At 39.1% G+C, this 21,873-nt stretch overlaps 1 protein-coding gene across 2 annotated transcripts in view; it reads right to left on the minus strand.

The window, feature by feature from the left end:
* PHF14 (PHD finger protein 14) overlaps positions 1-21,873 on the minus strand; it is a 150,394-nt gene that overhangs the window by 34,915 nt on the left and 93,606 nt on the right. For both annotated transcript variants that reach the window (XM_074150633.1, XM_074150632.1), the window contains exon 17: positions 19,861-19,978. In XM_074150633.1, coding sequence (XP_074006734.1) covers positions 19,861-19,978 — 118 coding nt within the window. The remainder of the gene's footprint in view (positions 1-19,860; positions 19,979-21,873) is intronic.

Consider the following 21,873-nt stretch of genomic DNA (forward strand, 5'->3'; position numbering starts at 1 on the left):
ACACTGCCACCCAGCTTGGTGTCGTCTGCAAACTTACTGAGGGTGCACTCGATCCCCTCGTCCAGATCATTGATAAAGATGTTGAAGAGAATTGGCCCCAGTACCGAGCCCTGCGGGACACCACTCGTGACTGGACGCCAGCTGGATTTAACTCCATTCACCACCACTCTCTGGGTCCGGCCCTCCAGCCAGTTTTTAACCCAGCAGAGGGTATTCCCATCCAATCCCAACACCACAGCTAACCACACTGAACTATAAGGAGAAACACCCCCGGCATTCTGATAATGAAAGTCCCATTTTCCTCTACCGACTGTAGAAAAGCCCCACGCTCTACGTGCCATCAAAATAAACTCTGCACCCCGTTCATCCCGACAACTCGCTGTTTTCCCCAGCAGATCTGGACTTCCACAGGCAAACGGCCTCTCGTTTGGTTCCCAGTAAACGATGACGATGAGACCATCTCTTCTTGTTGACCCAATTAGCCACGAACCGGCTCCGAGCACCGAGCAGTCCTGTTTCGTTTCCTCCTTGAGAACTGGGAAGTTAAATCATTGACGCGCCATTTATCAGCTCAATATGTTTCCAGAAGCCCTTCTGTGCTACTTACAAAAACAGAAGTAACAACCACATCTGCTGGAAGAAAATGATGCACTTGTCTGAATTCCTTGGTTCAGTGATTTCTCTCCTTGGATTGTGCCCGTCCTTCGTGTCTGAACAAACCTCTGTGACGTTGCTATTACCCGTGCCCAGATAACGGCAGCAACATTTCTTTGTTTCTTATGATTTTTGAAAGTAATAAACAATGGTTTTCAAAAATGTTGTGAACAACTGCAATTTGGTAAACGTACGTTCCTGCTCCACTCCTCTTGCCTCAACAGGACCAGCACGTCACGCAGTCTCTTCCCCCATCAAGTCTTGACTATCTTCTTTCCAAGCAGCTTGGCCATCCTTCTCAATAGTTCTCTTAGGAACCAGCTAGCTAATATAATACTTCCATTTTTAAGGAGATGGATGGAAATCAAATTGACTTTATTATTCAGAAACTAAGCCGAGAAAATGCATCTCCCTTTCCAACTGCACTGGTTTTATTATTTCTTTTCCCACCGCTTCTCAGGAAAACTGTATAGAACCTGAACATAAGGCAACCTATGCTGCTCTGAACTAGTCTGGCAACATGTGAAGAGGAGAGCTTTCAGAAATAAACACATTCAGTAAGTGGAATGAGATCCTTTCAGGTAAGGTACAACAATAAAAATGCTCCAAGGTGCAAGTGAGAATTTTCATAAAGCTGCTTCTCAGTGCGTTATGAGCACATGGCCAAATGAGAAATAGCCCCAGTAACGAATCCCAGTACCTTGACTTGTACCCAGCAAATAAAACAACCTGAGGAAAAGCGAGAAATCTGTATCTCTGACCTAAAACAACTTTTTTACTGAAGAAGTATTTAAAAAATAATTAAAATTAGTTTCTTGTTCTTCCTAATTATTATTTAAATCATAACATGCTAGACTGACTTTGCAAAAAGTCCCTTCTTTCTATTTTCAAGGCCTTGTATGATGAAAACCATGTCAATGGCACTTCTCATTGATGTTTAAGCCTTGGCCATGGCAGTGATGGACGTGATTGTTCATGGACATGGAACCTACACAGTAAGTAATTTGTACACATTATTCTAGTGCTTAAGCCCTCCCCATTTCATTAACATGTTATTGCATTTTCCAACCTACATATGAAAGCTCACGTATCTGCATTTTTAAGTTGGACAGAACAAGACACAGCTTTCTAATAGATCACAATATTTCTTCATAATACTTAATAAACTATGGGGGCAAACCACTCTTAACCAGTACTTTCAGTTTCCTGAAAATACAAAAATTCTTTATCAAAATGTAAGTGCATCATAAACAAATAAATTCAGAATGATCAGTAATTGCATTTTTCCTGCACGATGCTGATTTTGCTCAAAGCTCCTCAGAACATGATCCTTCTTGGACTTACAAAACCTTAAAGAGGAAACATGAGAAGCACTGACATTCTACTATGTTTATGCACGAAAGACAGCCCTGCTTTGAACTACGTCTCTTTTCATATGACCTCAATGTTCACACAGTTTAAGATACCACAACAGCATTGCCTTGAATCAATCACAGTTCTGAAAAAAACCCAGAGTATTTGATATTACACGTTGACACAAATATATGACAAATCAGATATTCCAGTCCTGGGGTGGACCTTGGTTGCCAGTCTTGGCAGCAGGCACAGAAGTGTAGCTGGTTAAATTGAGTCTTGGACAATCAGCATTTTACTTTTTCTTGTTTTTTATATTCAGGTCAGCAGAGATGACGGTGACAATGACTGGTAGGAGATGAGAAATCAAAGGCGTAAGGTGCATCCAACTGTAGCACCTCCCTCAAAGCCTTCGGCTCTTTCCTCCCCTTCATCCCATTTGGCGTATTTGCTATTTGCATCTGCTGCAATAGGAGCAAATGTTGTTCTTTTAGTCCTGTCCTTTGCTGTGCAGAAGCATCCCTGATACGGTCCACTGAAAAACCAATAGCGTACACAGAACAGATGTGGATTTCATTCGTGAGCTACACAGAAGAGAGAGATTTCAGAGGAAAATATTCAGATTTTTATGCTATGCTGACGTTGTGGCTCAATTTGAGGACTTGACTATTTTTACTTTTAGTCACTTAAAAACCAGACTGTAAAGTACAAGATCAATACAAATACGTATTGTGTATGTAAATATGATACAGATATGTATATACACTCACAGGGAATGCTATGGTAACAAAATACTGTAATTGTTTACCAATCCCCGTTACTGTCAGCACAGATGTTGACTCATATGAACTAGAAACTCTACACAGCTTCTGATTTTGAAGAAAATGGAGAACTGATGTATATATTAAAAAATATGCATAAAATACTTTGCTAGAAAGCATAAGAAGCTGCACTTGAAATAAAATGATGGAAAAATAGTGTCTTACAACAGTTTTTATACCAGCCAAGCATCCGCTATTTTTTCTGCCATTGTTACTTTAAACCAAAACAAAACTAAAAAGAATGAAAACAAATCAACCCACAAACCCACAAACCCTTTATAGACGATTCCAAGCCGACAGGTTTGAATGCATTATGTTAACTCTGCATCAGTTTTCATACATCACCCGTTACCTTGGTCCAGTTGGAAATTACACAAGTCATAAATTAGCTTTAAACAAGTTTTGAATCAGCCTGGAACTAGTTTTCAAATTAAAGAGCCGTCAGTATATTACATGGTACTGTCATTTTATTACCCCTATCAATTCTGCGTGGCCTGAGGTAGAAAGAAAATGGATGCTGTCTTCATTTGCAAAGGGTTTATCTCTCACGCCAGGCTCTGAAAACATGACTGCAGTAATGAATTGGACGCCAAAGTTACTAACAAAGACTTCTAACAGTAACAAAGTAGAATTATCTGTCCCCTTTTAGACTTATAAAAAGGGAGGGGGAAAAAAAAAAAGCCCTTTCCGAAACATGAAGGCAGCTTCTTAAGGCTGAAGGGCTACAGGAAGGAATTAGCACATTTTTACTGAAGTGCTAAAGTGCTCGTAGCTTCATGGAAGGTCGTTTGAGGGAAAAGCCCTCCCGGGTCAAAGAAGGTGCCTCTCCCCAGCCCAGACCAGAGAACATCCCTCCTCCAGCTCCTGCCCGTCCCCATTCGCTCTGACACCCCAGGGGAGAACTTTGTGAGAATTCACATCTCAGCCAGAATTTGGTGAAAATCTAGTGAAGATGGGACATCTGTAGTTCTCCACGGCTCACAGGCGGCCAAAGTAAATGTAGGGTTTATCCCAGACTACTTACGTGTGAGATCAGTCACTTGGCCGTTCCTAGGGTGCTGCCCTGCATTAGTTAATGAGGGAAGAACATGGGCTTCAAACTTTTAAGTCACGCTCCACTGTTGTAAAACTTCCTTCCCTCTTCCCCGTCTGCCTCTGTCACTCTCCTCATGCTGATTTTCTTTCACATCTGACGACCTCCCCTCTGCCTCTGCCCTCTCCGCAGATGGGAAATTACGAATGCAACCTTTAAGGTACCCGTGCTCACCTCCTGCGCGGCCACTCACAGAGGCAACCCCGTCCTTCTCTCCTTGGCTACTTTTTCTCCCTCTCGAGAAGGCAACGATGACTTCTACGTTTACACACTGTCAACACAACGGGGTCTCCTTCTCAGACGGCTCTGAAACTACCTCGGTTCAGGTAATAAACCATACCCCAGCTGTAAAACCCCCGCTTCTTTTAAAGACAGAAACAAAAGAAAAATCTCTGTTTTCCAAGTACAGAAACTTAATTACATTCTTTAGCCTCGCAGTGTATTTTTTTTTCTTCAAACACAGAATCACAGAATCTTCATGGTTGGAAGGGACCTTTGAGATCATCGAGTCCAACCACAAAAAAAACCCAACCAATCAACAAAACACACCACACACCACACCCCCCAACAAACAGACACAACCCAACAATCTCGGGCGCTAGAGCATGCCCTGAAGTGCCATGTCTACACGTTTCTTAAATACCTCCAGGGATGGCGACTCCACCGCCTCCCTGGGCAGGCTGTTCCAGTGCCTGACCACCCTCTCAGTAAAGTAATTCTTCCTGATATCTAATCTAAACCTCCCCTGCCCCAACTTCAGAACATTTCCTCTGGTCCTGTCATTATTCCCTTGGGAGAAGAGGCCAACACCCACCTCTCTACAACCTCCTTTCAGGTAGTTGGAGAGGGCAATGAGGTCCCCCCTCAGCCTCCTCTTCTCCAACCTAAACATGCCCAGTTCCCTCAGCCTCTCCTCGTATGACTTGTTCTCTAGACCCCTCACCAGCTTGGTGGCTCTCCTCTGGACACGCTCCAGCAGCTCAATGTCCTTCCTGTAGTGAGGGGCCCAGAACTGAACTCAAGGTGACTCCTCACCAGTGCCCAGTACAGAGGCACCATCACTTCCCTACTCCTGCTGGCCACGCTGTTCCTGATACAGGCCATATTACACACTGTGTAATATGAAGGAACTAATAAATTTACAAGAAGTTTCCAATAAATACCCATCTGTTTCAATTTATTATCCCTCCAGCTTGTCAATAAACTACCGCAGTGACAAAGCAAGCTTGCATCTTTGCAATCTACCTGCATTTCCAAGTGTCAAAGGGTGAATTCCCACTTTTGTGGTTGTTTTAAAATAAGGTTGCTACGATTGCTAATATTTTACTAGAAGTGTTTGAACAAAATATGAAAGGAAAGAGGGTCATGCATTTTCAAATTGGAAAAAAAACGTGATTTACATATATTTAAAGCTAGAAAGAGCACTCTCAAAATAATGTTTTTCATATTTATTCTTCCAACTTTATCACATGCAAATAGAAGCAGCAAACAGGAGAACATTTTACTGTCGGAAGGTATTATCATTCACTGACCTCTGGAACCTGAATTAGTTTCCCCTTTCCAACTCACATATTTTCTACATTTCCATTACTCAGTGTACTAATCCTACCTCTCTCTGGGCCGAATTCTCCTCCTTTCAAATCAAACTCTCCTAGATTATTGTATTTCCCTTTTACTTTCTCATCATTCATTATTTCCAGACATTCAAAAGCCATTCTTTTAGCTACCCTTTCAACATCTGCTTTTTCTGACCCCAGAATTCTCCACACGGTATTCAAAATCAACTCTTAAAACACTGTAATTAATAAAACCACATTAAAATACCAAAACTGGAATTAAACATCAACATGTCGAGTCTCCAAACTAATTTCATCTCATATGTATAATGCAGAGGAATGCACCTTTCCTGTTGCTGTCATGGATTAAAGCCATTTAAGCATTTAAATCCACAGGTACCATATGGCTCAAACTACTGGAAAAAAATTATGTACAAACATGAATATCATCAGCCGAAATTCTTAGAATTTCTTCAATATGGGGGAAAAAGCCAATATCTAGCCTTTTTGTGCTAAATCTCCTATGTCTCGCATAATTTGGAAATTATCTGGTGCACCAGAGCAACAGATTTTATGTGAATATCCTTTTGCAGGATATTAATACACTGGCAAGACTGCTATACTATGCCATTAGCACTGCATGTAAGAGCAACTCAATACTTTTTTCGGTTTTTTGTCCACGGTGCTTTGTTCCCATATATTGTTCTGCTATTTTTTATTACGAATTAGGTTACAGGCATATACTATAGCCTAGAAAGTCATTTTTGTCCGACTTTTATATTTTACTAAGTTTTAAAAGTTATTTTATGGAGTTCTAAAAGATCTTTAAGACAATGCACACATCATTTATTGCTGTGGGATCAGGGTATTTCATCTTGCCTGTGCCCATTTTGTACAGTTCTCATCTCTCCAGCCCCCCTTTTTTTCCCCCTTGTCTTAAAAAAAACCACCAAAAAATCCAAACAAAAGTTGCAAAACAAATTCTCAAACCCATCACAACATCAGAAGCATCTTCGGCCACAGTAAATGCAGTGCTTACTGTGTTGCTGGACGTATGTTGTATATAACTGCAACCGTTGACTTCAATATATTTACACAACGATACGGGCATTCTACACCGAACACTTAAAATGAAGATTTTCTAACCAACAAAGCAGTTTGCTCTACTCCACTCCAGCAGCCTGGGAGGAAGCGCACACAAAATTTGCTCCCAATACTTGGCTGATGCTTCACTTGAACTAGAGGATTGAGCACTTGAGAAGATCTCTGCGCCAAAAAAGCAGCTGCTTTATTCTCACAAAAATAGAACGTAGCTCAGAACAGGCTTTCTTTCAAGCGCACAATCTTCAGATATTACGCATCAGCATGCAGAGTGTGTCTGTCAGATGTTGGAACAAAGCTTTAAATTGTACCATCTAACTTAATTCTCAAGACAGGGTCAGCACATTCATAGGGCTGCTGGTTTGTTGGGTTTTTTTTTTCCCTTTGAGAAGTCCTTTAAGTAATATTTATTTAGCTCCTTACATCTTCATCAGCACTGATTCTTGCTTTTCAGCTCCTTGAAGTCCAGATTTTCCCAACATAATGCAAAACAGAGTGATGTTGAAATGTGTGATCACCAAAAGCATCACAAAATCGTCAAAGGCTACTTATTAAATCAAGACTGGTTTTCATCTCTCCCCACTCCCAGAATTTTTTTCCAGTAACAAGATGAAATAAAGAAAAGGATTGCACAGTACATTATTTTTTGCAATCTAAGTTTATGAAGCAAGCTTTATAGCTCCCTAAACTTTCCTTATACAGCACCCCCTTACCTTCCTGCTCTCCCTATGTTTTCTACAAAGGTTCTACTCTGCTCTGGGGGAGGGCTCTCTGTCTGCCCTCAACATCCTTCTCCCCACTTCCCCACAGCCCTATTGCTTAATTCACCCCATTCTGCCCTGTGAGGGTTTCTGTGTGTTTCCCCAAGTGGAATTTTCTTGTTCTTACGAATGTGTGTGTGCTCACACTTCCCCTTCAACGCCAAGGATGCTTCTTGCAGTTCCCATCCTGCTTTTCCCTCTCTCCCTCTCCCAGTCCCTCCTCTTTAAAAAAGTACCATCACTTATTTTCAACCGACAAAGCAGAAACACAAAACATTAACTCAAGACCACAAAAATATTTTTAAAGAATGAATCTATCTACAGAAAACCTTTCTATAAAAATGTTCCTTATACCCTCCTTTTCAGACCTCTCTAACGTCTGAATAAGCCAAGATGAAAAAACTCTTAGAGATCCTTTAAGAAGCTTGGAACAAATGTTAGGAATCCTATTTTGTGGGTGCCCCTGACTTATTCATTCACCCTAGTCATTAGAGTTATTAAAGGAAATTTCCATATAACTTTATACTGCTCAACAGAGATATATACCCTTATTAATATAAAGCAGCCAGCTAAAACACAAGGAAATTTTATTCTGTCGAACTGGGATACATTGACAAGGGGCTGTTTACTAAAAAGGGAAAGAACAGCCCAGCTGACAGAGTTTAAGATGTGACATTAATCAGCCATCTTTTGCTGAGCCCACAGAAACTGAAAGGTCACAACTGGTGCTGCTGTTCTAAAGCATCCTCAGAAAGGCCTGGAAATTCCTCATCCTTCCCTAATTAAGAATGTTGTAAATGCTATATGGAATCACGAGGCTAAATTAGCTCAAAATGTGAACTTCACTGCCTTGTTTTAGGAGGCACGAATATTTTCCCTGTAGGTTTGGGTTTTTTTATTAAAAAAAGATTACATCGACGAGACAAAATTTCTCTTTATGTTTCTCATCTGCTGTAGAAAACACACACAGAGTCCCTTACTCTTAAATATAGTTGCTCAATAATATTGTAGAGCAGATTCTTTCTGAAAGAATACGCACACTGTGCTTACACAAACATAGAAATGATAAAATTTAAAACAGTGTATATCCATGAATTAATTTTTAGGCTTTTGACCTTGAGACGACTGATACGTGAATTCCACAAATTCTCTTATCAAAATGGGAATAAGCTTTGGTAGTCAATGAAGCTAAACCACAAATATACCATCCATACAGCAAACGTAAGAGTGGTTTTAATAGTGGCTTGACACCAGTAACTGTTGTGGTGCGACAGGAACAGTTCTACACATGGTTCAGAGATAGGACTGATTTGGTCACTGCCCATTAACAGCCAGAATACACCCCCGGCGTTAGTGTCCCTGGACGGGAACCTGCTTTCCACACTCTTGAGACCACTCCATAACGTCAACCAAAGCCTACCAATTGGTGGCAACTGGGTGCTTCCTTCCAAAAATGCTTTCCTGATCTTAACCAAAACGCTAAGACACACACACACACTAAGATACCTCAGATCAAGATCCATGAAAGCAAGCAAACCACAATGTAGAACCACTTACGTTAATCGATAGGAAATGTTCAAAATAACAGGGTATTTTAAATCCTAGCTTTATCCAGAATTCAGTAGTGTTATCCTGGACTATCAACAGTTCCCTTCCTCCTCTGGAGATTCATGACACTGAAAGTTCTTGGGGGGTCTAACAGCTCCCCCCATCCCCTTCTTTCTTTTTCTGTTGTTCCAAGAGCAAGACAGACACACTCAAGGCCTTACTTTTAGACGATGACTTGATTGCTGCCCTAAATTACACAGTGAACACCTTCAACCATCAAAGGGAGGATCCTGGTTCACTTCCCTCTTCTTCTTTTTACAAGGGTTCAAAATCATACTCCCCAAGGGATTGCTTAAGCCTTCGTTCTTTAAGCCTTTATGCTCAAGCCTTCTGTTCTTTCGCTGAAGCAGGTTGCTTTGCACGGAAGGGTAAGTCACTGGGTAAAATGATCCATCGTGTATTAACAAGGGTACCTGAGAAAGGGTACAAATTGTCTTCTGAATATTTTACTATTTTGTATCAAGGAGGTTTCAGGCTCTGTCTACGCTGTACCCAGAAAGCACATAAACAACAATCAGTCTACAGGTCATTCCAGTGAGAGAATTAATAACGGATTAATAAATCATATCTCCCATACCTCAAACTTGTTGTATTTTCTCATAGTTACCTTTTAAGCGTAAGAATTTTGAAGCTATCTCTACATGAATACAGACGTCTTATAACAGTCTTCACAAAATCCTTTACGACCAGCAATTTAAAAATTAAAATACCATTTTGTCCTGAAGTTCCTCTGCCTTCTGCAATACTTTCAATGTATAACAAGCAGGCACCAGGAGAAAACAATAGGATAAACTTCATATTCCTCTCATACACAATACACTTGCAAATATTAGTACCTAATATGTATCGCGTATCCTTATTTATTGCACAAGATGGGTTCCACATTTAATATTCATTATGTCAACGACCGTATCAATGTGCTGACACCCTCCTATTTCCAAAAATAAATACGTGATGTAATTAACCTACTCTAAGCACACTCGTGTGTACCTTCCATAAATACCGAGTTATCTTGCTATTTCCTTTTCCACACTTTTTTTTCTTTGGCTATTTATACCACATCTAGAAGGATACCATCTGCCCTTCAGTCTTCACGAGATTAGTAGCTAGAAGAAATCTAGACATCTACAGATTCCAAGGCTTCCCATATACGAAATCTTTTGGTACCGTTTGACGCAGATGAAATACACTTAAGACTTTTCAAACCTGCCCAAAGGTGTTTCAAACCACTGAACCAGATAATAATTTTCCACCGTTACCAAAGACACATTTACAAAAAAAATCTAAGATAAACTTAATTGCCACCAGAATTTAACAATGCACTGCACCTTTTAAAGGTTTTGTAAAAAATCTTTTCAAAAGCCCTCTTAAAATTCCACATAGTATTTATGCTATTTCTTGGTAGAGCTGATTGTAATGCTCTCCCAGTTATATTCTCACACAAACTATTTGCTGAGCCAATTTTAAGAAGAGGAAACTTTTCTGCTACAGAATGCTAAAATCCAAGGGCTGAGACTCCTTTGCACAGAAAGTGGCTGACACAGCACAAACGGGCAATGCCCAGCTGTCTTCTGCAAAATGTGATTAAATGTGCCTGGCACTACGAGAATCTCTATTTGAGAACGGTGACTAAACCTCACTGCCACTATCTAAGGCTACCACGAAAAGCCAATCTTGACTCTGCTAAAATTCATTACTTGCTTAACACTTCATAAAATGGCACTTTTGGGGTTTCTTCCCCCCTTCTCCTTTCTCTCTCCTGGTTCAACATGATTAGATTTTGCCCAGACAGCGTCACTAATTTATAGTGATGAGCAACACGTTACTCGAAGCGACATACATGGCAGCATTGCTTCAAAAGTCTTTAAAATGAGAGTAAACACAAGCAGGTAATTAGGCAACTATGATGATGCGCTCAGATCTCATCCAGAGACAAACAAATAAAGATCTAATTCTTCTTTCGTTACATAAAATATGATTACAGGTGATGTGCTAAGATAATCTGCAAGGCAATAAAGTCAGACTAGCGAGGAATTAAGATATATAATTCTTTAATTACTTACCTTCCATTTCAATACAAAACACAAGGTAAGAAATATATTTCTAGGTGAAGAAATTTATCTCAGGAATTTGGTAAAAACACTACTTTGCAAAATCAGAGTGGGACGGGATGCCACCAGACTCCAGATATACCTTTTCATCTCTCGGGATTCTCTTTGTTTACATCATTGCACACCTTTTGCTATTTTCTGTTGAGTCTTCAATTCTTCATGAATACCCAAATTAGAAAAGATTGCACAATGGATATATTTTTTTAATACTGCCCTCCTGGCAGCTTACATCATCTAAACCAAGAATTCAATCAAGGCTCAAAAGGTTCAAAAATTCAAAAGTCAGCTACAAACTTTTCATTCACCCTTTTTACAGGCGCTTTCAAATTCAACATGTGTTCTACTAATTAAGTAAATCACAATCAACATTTCCAATAAGGTTGTTAATAGGAAGTAGCAACGGTCAATTACAGTTTATTGGTAAATTTGTTTATGGCTCCACTGTCAGCATGAAGCCTCTAATTATCAATACTCAAAAGGCTCATTATTTTGGGAACTCTAGAAGGAGGAAGACAAGTGGATTGATGAAGCAGATCTGAACGTGTATCAGTGCTGTGAGCTACGACGCTTTGGAAGCTACAGTTTGACGACTTTCACGTGCTTTTATCTTCCTTTTGTGACTTTGCTTAAAAAGGGGTGTAAAAACGAGAAAACCTGCCTTAAAACTACTGTGTCTTTTACATGTCAGTACGGTATCTTCAAGATGTAAAATTCACTGTCACAATGTGGCTCAGCGTTGTAAGTATCGAGAAACTGATTTTCAAACGCAAGAAAGAGAAAGCCTCCAGTTCTTTGAGGAGCAAGTGTCCCCCCGTCCTTCCTCGCCACCACTCCTCTACCAGCCTTCCCCCGCCGTGGGAGTACGCAGGGCTGACACCAAAGAGGAGGCATAAAATCCTCCTGTGGCGGGTGCTGCTCAGGGCTGAAAAAGCGCTCTCCTTTTTTGATTCCCTCACGCTGCGTTAGCGTAAACCCAGGTTTAGTGGCTTTACTTCAAACACGACGCTGTTTGGATTGTCCCCAGTCGCAGACAGGTCCCGGCAGAGATTCCTTCCCACTCAGCACAACGGCAGCGGGCGACGGCGGCTGTAAATTCATTTTGTCAGGGCTTAGGAAGTGTAAGACGTAATTCAGTAGAAGAGCTATTTCCCAGATAAACCGTATTTGTAAGCAGATTTTGTTAGAAGTGTGACCCAAAGAAGGCAAGGCGTAGCAGTGGTGTTTCTAAGAGCCGCCCATCAAGAGATTTTCCTTCCTTACGCACTATCTTGGAGCAGGTAATAGTTATTCTATCTAAAGCAAACCACACCTAAACTAGAGGTTTAGACATTTACATACTAGATCGTATATATTCAGATTAGATACATTAAAAATATACAATCACTACGCTGTGTTTGTGATTTAAATTCTTTTTTTTAAGTCTGGTACCTTACCAACTGGGACCTCTTACATGTTCCATTGGGAGTTGGACACGGGTGCGTATTTTAACCAAGGCGGTAATTAATGACTGAGCTTCCTTCTAAATTTCAGCCATCCCTGTTTGTTTTTACTTTGGTAACATATTTTCAGTCGCAAAAAAACCCGTCAAGACGACTTACAAAAAGCAGGATTCCCTCACTAATAATGTGATTGGCGAGACCCCCACAAAGCCTCCTGAAAAAATAATTGGCTTAATTTTAAAGGTATTATAAAGTCTAGTGACATCAGAATGAATCACTCTTCTCAGTAGTATCTGAAACATTTTTTGCTCCTGCTTTTGTCATAAAGTATCCAGCGTTATGGACGGCATTAAATGCTATTACTGCTCTCCCATTGAGAAAAAAGTACTTGTAACAGCGCGTAAAGTTTCAGCTTTGGAAAAACCTCTGCATTGTTCGGTTGTTCAGGAGAGAGAGTGAGTGAAATTAAACAGCAATTCATTTCTCAGTCTCCTGTCTAAGGAAAAACATGGGGAAGAAAAAAATGAATCCTGGAAATCAAACAATTTTGGGAAAATGGGGCTTTTTGGACAAGAATACTTATTTAGAACTGCTGTGCATAGTTTAAATCTTAATTTTCTAAGAACATACCACTGGAAAACAGACTCTTATGAGGTTGATTATAACTGCTGGGTTTTGACAACATTTAACGCAAGAAAAAATTATGTATTTCACTTTGCACTCCTAACTGGTGCTCTATTTTTCAAACATTTTAATTAATACTCTTTGATCTATCCCAGTGTTATCCTTCAAAATCAGAAATCTGATTTTGCATTTGGAACACCACCACCTCATTAAGAGAAAGATCCCCCCGTATTCCAACGTCTTTAAACTTATGGCTGGTATTAGACGTATGACAATCTGCGTAACCAGCCCATAAGAGACTCGTTCAGACAAGGTTATGGGAAAGACTATGGTGTACTCTATTTTCCATTTTTTACTATATTTTTTTGATACAGTTAAGCTGCACCTAAGAAGAACAAGCACTACGAGTCCATGATGAGGATTTGGCAGTATGTGGGGTATTGAAACTGGTAGAATTGATTTTGATGTGGAAAAGAATTAAAGTATTTAAAATAAGCATCTATTCCAGAAGTATTTTACAGCGCTTAACCTGTTTTTTCATTAAAGCCTAAGCTTCCCACCTACACTATGGGAATCTTCTTCTGCCAACTAAGTGTATCTGATCATTTGGATTAATCTGGGGATTTAATACCAACTAACTTTATGCTGAGTTTATCCGCTATTCATAAATCAAGTCTCATCTTAAGTTAATTTCAAGGCTGATTATTTTTGGAACATTTTTATGGTATAAATTATTCATTACATAGATGCGCTATGCCTGTTTGCCAGAAAATAACAGAGGTTGTGCCAACTCATTTTTTAAAATATGATACCTGGGAGGAAATATTAAAACCCAGTTGGCAATATTTCAGCCAACTGATAAGGATTACCATACACTGCAATTTCACCTCTTTTTTTCCCACTATCTTGATAGTGAAATTCATTTCTGTGCCAGAGTTTGGCATTAGTGAAGTTCTTAAAACAGTGGCATAAGTGGTGTAAGGATTTGTGTTAAATCTTCAGACTCTTACGGATTTGGATAATTTTCTCTTGTTTAATTTTAAGAAAATCATTCCAGTCCCAATGTTCGACTGCTCCTCACAAACCTATGAAGACAACAACCCTTTCAGAATAACCACATATTTCCCAGTTAACATATAAATATATATCTTTTGTTCCACGTCACAAAAGAAACCAAAGTCCTAATTTGATTTATCTTGAATTATTCAACTGCCCTCAAGCAACTTCAAAACATATGAATACACACAAAAATATTTAACTCCATTGCTCTCAGTGACCGTGTAATAAAATACATCACAACACCCACACCTAGTAAAAGGGAAAGTAGATTCTACCTTCACAAATGTGGCCCCTGAATTACCCGATGCCATTTGTTCCTCTGTGAGCCACTTTGAAATATTGCTAACTTAAGGCTCAAAAATGTTGCATAAAAATAGAACTTTTTTTCCATTGTCTTATGTTCCGCTTGTATCAGTAAGCAGATTTATTAGCGCTATTCTTTTACCATTTTTCAGCCGCGATGCCATTCGCCACGGTGGCGGTGCACTCGCTTGTACGTTGTGTCACCCTCAAAAGAGGGTGCTCTGACGCAACAGTCTCTCTGATGTCAACTGACTAAATCAGGGCCACAATTCCCTTACAATTGCAGTCACCCTTTGTCAGAATATGCAACTAAAACAGGTCTGAATCAATACAAAAGACCTTAAAGGACTTTTTTTTTTTTTTTGGTTTAATTTTTGAAAGATGTATTTTAAATGTAACTACTTCAAGTCACATTGTATCGAATGATAAAATATATCATATATAAAACATATTTAAGACATGATTAAGCATGCATATATACTACCACCATGTGCCAAGCTCATCTATTATATTCAAATAGGGTTTTCTTGTCTATATAAAATGTTAAAGATCTTGGCTATATTGAAAATATGTTGTTCCAAACATTTAGTGAATGCCCAGGTAAAGCCTGTCCATGCAACGCTGATTCAATCATCTCCTGGGTGGACTCAAGCCAGGAGAATCCCACCTGAACTATAACCCTCGCTAATCTAAAGTAACTGTCTCGGCTCCCTCCTGTAGGAAAAGGCAGCTCCGGAGAACAACTCATCCAAATCTAAGGGAAATGTCTAAAATAAGGGAGAAGCATTGACCTTTTGCAAAACGGAAGCCAAGGCACAGGGAGAGTAAGAATTAAAATTTCTATTACATTAAATTACTCAATTTGCAATAGTCCAGACCACATCATTATGGAGACTTAGCACTTTCCAAACACGGCTTACACCCGCACCCCCCACAGCTCCGAGAATTCTGTATTTTTTCTGTGTTGGACCAAGGGATCCAAACTGGGGAACAGCAAACAAGGAGAAAAAAACTACTAAATATTTGGAAATTTTAATTTGTCTAGTAGGCACAGGAGCTCTGGGACGAGACAAAGGCAAAATTCAATTTTCTGGTCACAACTCAACTACTCCAAACTTAAGGTCAAGCTTCCTTCTTTTTCCTGTTCCTGAAATCATCACTTCAGTTTTCACGTCTTGCAAAACCTAAAGGCAGCATATTCTTCTAATACTCAACCCAAACGAATCCCTTTCAGTGACTCCTGACAGAGAAGGCAGGGGTCCTATCGGGAAAAAAAATAAATCACAGCATGAAGCAATTAAAGACTGGAAATTCACATATAGACATAAAAGGACTTCAAGTGCTGCATGCCACCTTCATTTTGCTATTTCCTAAATTTTGAGAGCTTGACATCAGGTTTTTTTTTAGTTCTGCTCTTTGCTTCTTAATACACTTATGCGTAATCATGCATGTGTGAGAAAATACTCCCTGACTTCGAGAAAAAGGAATAACGAAAAAGATTAAATTCCACAAACCATAACGAGATTGTCACCTGCACAACTCATGAGTAGGTCAGAAACTTCTACCCTCATCACAGGCCTTCTTAACCACACTCTTTATATTTTACTAGAACTAGAATTCCACTGACTACAAGAATTAAATCTAATTGTTCTTTTTTTTTTCTGATCCAATTTGGAGATCTGAAATAAATCTTACTTTTTAAAAATTATTTTTAATTTAAAAATATTATTTCCAACATTATATTCGGTATTTTAATATTACAGCGTCAGGTTACATGTGTGTTTTCACTACGTGCAAGTGAGATATACCCAAATAAACGCTTCAACTTGGCTAATGAGTAAAATCATCCATGATCGTTTTCCAAGACAAAAGGTGTACAAAACGAAAATATTACTTGCCGGGGTTGGCGTGTCACATATTCGTAGTTCCAGGAAATATTTCCTGAGGGGCTCAGATGAGAATTCTACGCGTTTATACCGGCAATTTAGTTCCAGTGAAAAAAATGCAAGGCGGTAAAAAGCTGAAACAAAAGCAAACTAAACAGAAGTCACGAGACACGGCGGCTGCTCTCGCGGCGCTCAAATAACGACCTGACACGGGGGCTCTGCAGCGCTTTGCAAAATAGACCGTAGGCAAAGACGAGCAGAGAGAAACCCAACCCCACGGTCATTGCAGCCACCGTGAGGTACGTTCAAACTCCCTGCTGCCTTGGGCCTTTGCAAAATTTGCAAATCGGAGGAGATGCTTTAAACAGTAGGTTTTCAATGGGAGGCAAGGGAAAGGAGTCCACTTCCAGTAATGAGGAGACCTCACACTCCGACCCTTATCGCACATAACGAACGTGGTCAGGCCACGTTTATTCCTAATGAATATTACCACAACGTAATATTGAATAATTTTTTTTTTTCATTTTATTTATTTTTTTTTTTATTAAATTCAACTAAAATAAGGGTCTATATTAATTCTGAATATCATTATTTGAAACTATTAGCAAATTTATGATTCAGAGGGCTGTTTGGCAAGCCCGAAAGCGCACCGTAATCCTTTCGCAGGGTAGATAGACGGGGAACGGTAGAGAAACGGGGAGCTCAGAGGTTCACTTTGGCTTTCATGCCATGTAACAAAATCTACAATGTTTTGGAGATGAGAGAGCTTGTCAGACCTTAGCGGTGAGCATCACCCGTTCCATAAAAGTGACAGGCAGTATTACCAGCAGAGAAGCTGTTGCCCTCGTGCCCTACAGCAAAGTCACTCCGTCTGTGATCTGACAGGCGGGGTAATGCGGGGATATGTTACGCTGCTGGAAAAACTGACACAGGAGAGTCCCGTGACTCGGACGAGCAAAATGGAAGGAGCATGCCCAGCATTTGCGACAGATAACAATTTAAAGCGTACGTTTATTACCGCTAAATTGCATCTCTCGTACCGCTGACACCTGCAAGTGCTTAGCAAAATCGGAAAATAAAATGGCATTATTCGCTGTCAGCAGTACGCAACTTTTCCTGAACGTCTAAAATTGAAATTCGTAATTAGAAATAAAAATGAACTGAACCATTATATGCCACCCACTGTAATTTCTCTCGTCGCTGAAACAGTGTAATTTACCTACCAGTTGTTTTCAAGGCCCAATCCCGCTACAGAAGGCGCTGTTGGGGAATTTTAAAATGTACAGTGTAAGAGTGAATTAAATTGGATCAAAACAGGTGAACAAAATAGAAGGAATGAAAAGTAAACAATAGTCTCCTTAACCAAAGCTGGAAACTCAATCCCACTTTGTCGCTATAATCCATACAGGAAACTCGACTGTGACACACCAAGAATTGGATTTAGCAAGTGCCGGGGAAATTGGAATTGCTGGAAGCTCCGGCTGGCAATCCATCCACAGGTCAGGCAGAGTGCAGCAAAGAAAGCTACTTTCTCTACGCTTTTCCTCTTCTGAGCTCTAAGAACACGTTCGAGAGAGGCCACCCCCTCCAGTAAGGGGCGGGAAAAGCCTTTATCATATCCGCTCCTCCCAGTTGTGAAAAGCTGCCCAAAACCACGGATATAGAATACACAATCCTAAAGCCACAGAGAATACTGAATTTGAAAATGATTAAGTACATAAACAAAGCCCGAAGCCTTTAAAGAATACGTTCGCGTTAAGGAAGGTCTGTAAGGAGTTTAACTCAACACCACGTTGTTTGAATTTGTTCCACTGTATAAAACATAAACCAAAAAAAAGCTACATTAAAAAAACTTTTTAAAACATGGAGGGCAATATAGTTTTTTTTCAGAGAAATTTCTCTGCACAGCCCTGTGGAAAAGCTTCAGGAAAGTGACTAAACAAAACCACAAGGAGTCCCCATAAGACAATTTTTCAGCATCTTTCATATTCATTACATTTTTCACTCATATACAATTCAAATTGCCTGAGCTTGAAAGTGCAAAAGACTTTATTTAAATTTACACATTAAAAATCTCTATGAATGAAAAAGTAAACTAGACACAATAACAAGCTTTTTTTTCTTTAATTGGCAATAATCACTAAAATAACACGATATATATCATTATTCTAATGATAAACTTTGTTCACTCTTCACAACATTGTATTTTTCAACACACACCTTAAAACTAACACACGCCCTGCGCTAAGTGGAGTCAATCATACTTAATTTACATGATAAAGTATTTTTAAAATTTCACCTGGTACAAAGTGTGCTAATCTCCTGGAAAACACATTTAGAAATTACAAACCTGGGGCTTTTTTTGTTTACTCAGAAAAAGCCAAGAAAACAAGAGAGGGAAGATTTTAACTAACGTTATCAAGAACCCCCTTTAAGTTTAAGCAGGTGACAGAAATTCAATAAGGGCTTTAATTCACTCTTGCACGGAAGTGGTTATCCAGAAAGATCGCTTGATGCCCGAACTGCAGGGGACAGCTCATTTCCCACGTCTGTCTTCAGATCTCCTTGCGGCAGAACAATTTGATTTACCCCCCCCCCCAGGTGAAAGCAAATACCTTATTTTTCCAGTTGGACAGTAGCAAGCCAAAAAATTATACATTTTGTATATTCTATCTTTAAGTATCCAAATATGCTAATTCCATCTCTGCATAGCTGTGTCCCTCTGCATTCCAATACTGAGTCGCTTCCTTACAAGTTAAAAAATTCAGCAAAATACAAAGGAAGTGGCAGAACAGCCTGTAAAATTTTAAAGGCTTTCAGAGTGCTCTCTTATTTTCTCACTGAGCTAGGAGACCCATTTATAAATCCAGTTTTGAAAATCAATTGGAAAGTGTCTCTTGAGAGGTTACGGTGACGACAGAAAAGAATGTCAGTGCTAAAGAAGCTTCTGTGCAGACAGACAAAGAGTCAAAATCTTAATTTTTTTGACAAGTCGGTACTTTTCCTGGTTTGAGGCACTACAGAAGCACACACTTTTATTGTCAATATTACTGAAGAGAGTTAATCCATGTCAAAAATTAAGTTCTAACTCTAAAATATTATATTTGATCAAGGCATATAGAGTACTAACAACCTTCACGTGATTTTCCAGTGGAAAAAAAAACAGGTTTTTTCAGTTTCAGTGAAAAAGCAGTAATTTAAATCATCTTCATTTATTTAGTAAAACACGTATTTTCTCTCTCTGTCCTTAGAGGTTTGTATTCTGTACTACTCTTGAAATACTTTCACTTGTCAATAATGTTATCAATCCTGATACACTATCAATACTCACTCCTTCCTCAGAACATAATGTGAAAAGAAAGCACTTAACCGGGATAATAAAATTCCCAATTCTCTTTATTGATTAAGAATATTTCCATTTCGCATACATTCTGTTTTTCACCTGTTTTACAGAGGATCTGAAATCATTACTTTATGATGAATTAACTTACTTTGGAGGACGTAGAGTCACATTCCTGACAAATCCATCCATAGCCAGTCTGTTTAGGAGACTTCTTCAAGGGAGGGTCTAGACAGCCAAAATGGTAGCAAAGCCTGCATTCGTCACACCTGGAACAGAAAAAAAATGAAAATATTTATACATAAATGGTACTTCTGTACTATTTTAGATTGAGCTTCCCTGCGACTCTCAGTACAAGATTTCCTGATCTGTTATCCTGATACAGAAAATCCATTTTCTAAAAGGAATATTTTCAAACACAATCACTTTAGGTAGGTTATGCCTAATTTGGAATATTCTGATGCAGACACTCATACATCACCTTTGTCATCATCTTATATAAATGGCGTTATTTCAGAGATTTGCAAATCAAACACAAAAAATGTATAACCAGCTCAAATTTTTAGATACTTCAACGTCGTTCATTGCCACGTATTTTCAGAAATTTGTGAATTTTTGAGACAGTGCCAATATTCATTTTTCAGTTTTAAGACACTATTTTACGCGTCTACTCTTTCAAGGAAATCTCGGTGATTTGTTTGCTCACATATTCAACAACTCAAGTATAGTTTACAGCTACGAATTATATTTTTTACAGCAGGGCTATGTGGTTGATAAATAAACCCACAAATATTTTCTGGTTTGCTTTGAATTTTCTGGAAAGGGGCATTAATTTAAAAGGATTTCACTGTGATCTTTCACTTAGAAAACTGCCCTGTGTGCACACAACAATTTAATGTTCTTTTTTAATAAACCTTTCATTTTGTACTATGTACGGTCCACATAAAAACATAGCTATTCTTCACCCATCCTTAATGTACCAGCACTGAAGAAATGCTACAGTGTAACAAGGGCTTCACAAAAGGATTTTTAAGTCAGTATAATAATGTGCTCCAAATGAGAAAAAGATTTTAAAAGCAAATAGAGGTTTTCATATGTCCCACTGAGCTTGACTTTCTTTGCGTATCTCCCCGTACTCTTTTGTGTGAAAAAAAGAAAGCTTTTTTTCAAATTGTTTGCAATATTCTCTTCATTAAATGTCCTTAAACTCTGAATTAAATCCAGTATAAATTATCCAAAAAGAGGAAATAGAGCAAATGTTCAAAAATAACAATTTCTAAGAAATCCTTTACACTTTCTCTCTCTGCTTCCCTGGCCACTCATTTTCTCCTCTCCAAAACACGCAAATCTCCACAAATTGCAATAATAGGATGGCACAGGCGTCATCAGATCAAAGGCAGAGGGAGGTAATTTATCAGCAGAACACAGAGTGCATCACAGAAAGAGGATTCACCTAAGAGACCAGGCTGCTGTAGTAAGAGAAGAAAAGGTTCACGTGACTTTTCTCCAGCGATCAGTCTCCAAATAAGAAGCAGCCGCCGTTTCCTGATGATGGTTGTTTAACCTAAACGTATACTTTTTTCCATGCGGCCGAGGCTGTGCTCGCTGGGGAAGCCTCCTCTTTTTAGCAGTCAGGTGTGAGACACGAGCATTGGTAAGGGTATGGCGTCTACCGTCTTCCGCTAAGTAGAAATTAAGAGCACTAATCTCTCCATCCTCAATATGGAGGACACTGGACTGACATGGGGTTGGCGTCTTTTAAAAATAGCATATCCCATATTACAAACTATACACTTAGGATTGGTTAGTAATAACTCAATCTAATTCCAGGACAAAGAAAACACTTAAAAAAAAATGAAACCCTTCTCAGTTTTTAAAGACAGAAGAGTTCTAATGCAGAAATATATTACTTACAATTAGGAATACATGCAGTTTTATTTCTTGTGAAAGGCATATTAAAATAATAAAAGGTTGAGAGTGGAAGATGAGATAGGTTACACTCCTACTTCCCAACAGCCTACGTGACCTTCAGCAAAAGATTAAGCCTCCTTTCAGCCTCAATGTTCTCATCTGTAAAGGAATATATTTTTACTAACCTATTTCTATATCTAGAATCTTACTGAGCAGTGCTTATCACAACTCCCTTCTTCTAAACTGTTTGGGA

Source organism: Numenius arquata, chromosome 7, assembly GCF_964106895.1.
Source record: "Numenius arquata chromosome 7, bNumArq3.hap1.1, whole genome shotgun sequence".
Taxonomy (NCBI): Eukaryota; Metazoa; Chordata; class Aves; order Charadriiformes; family Scolopacidae; genus Numenius; species Numenius arquata.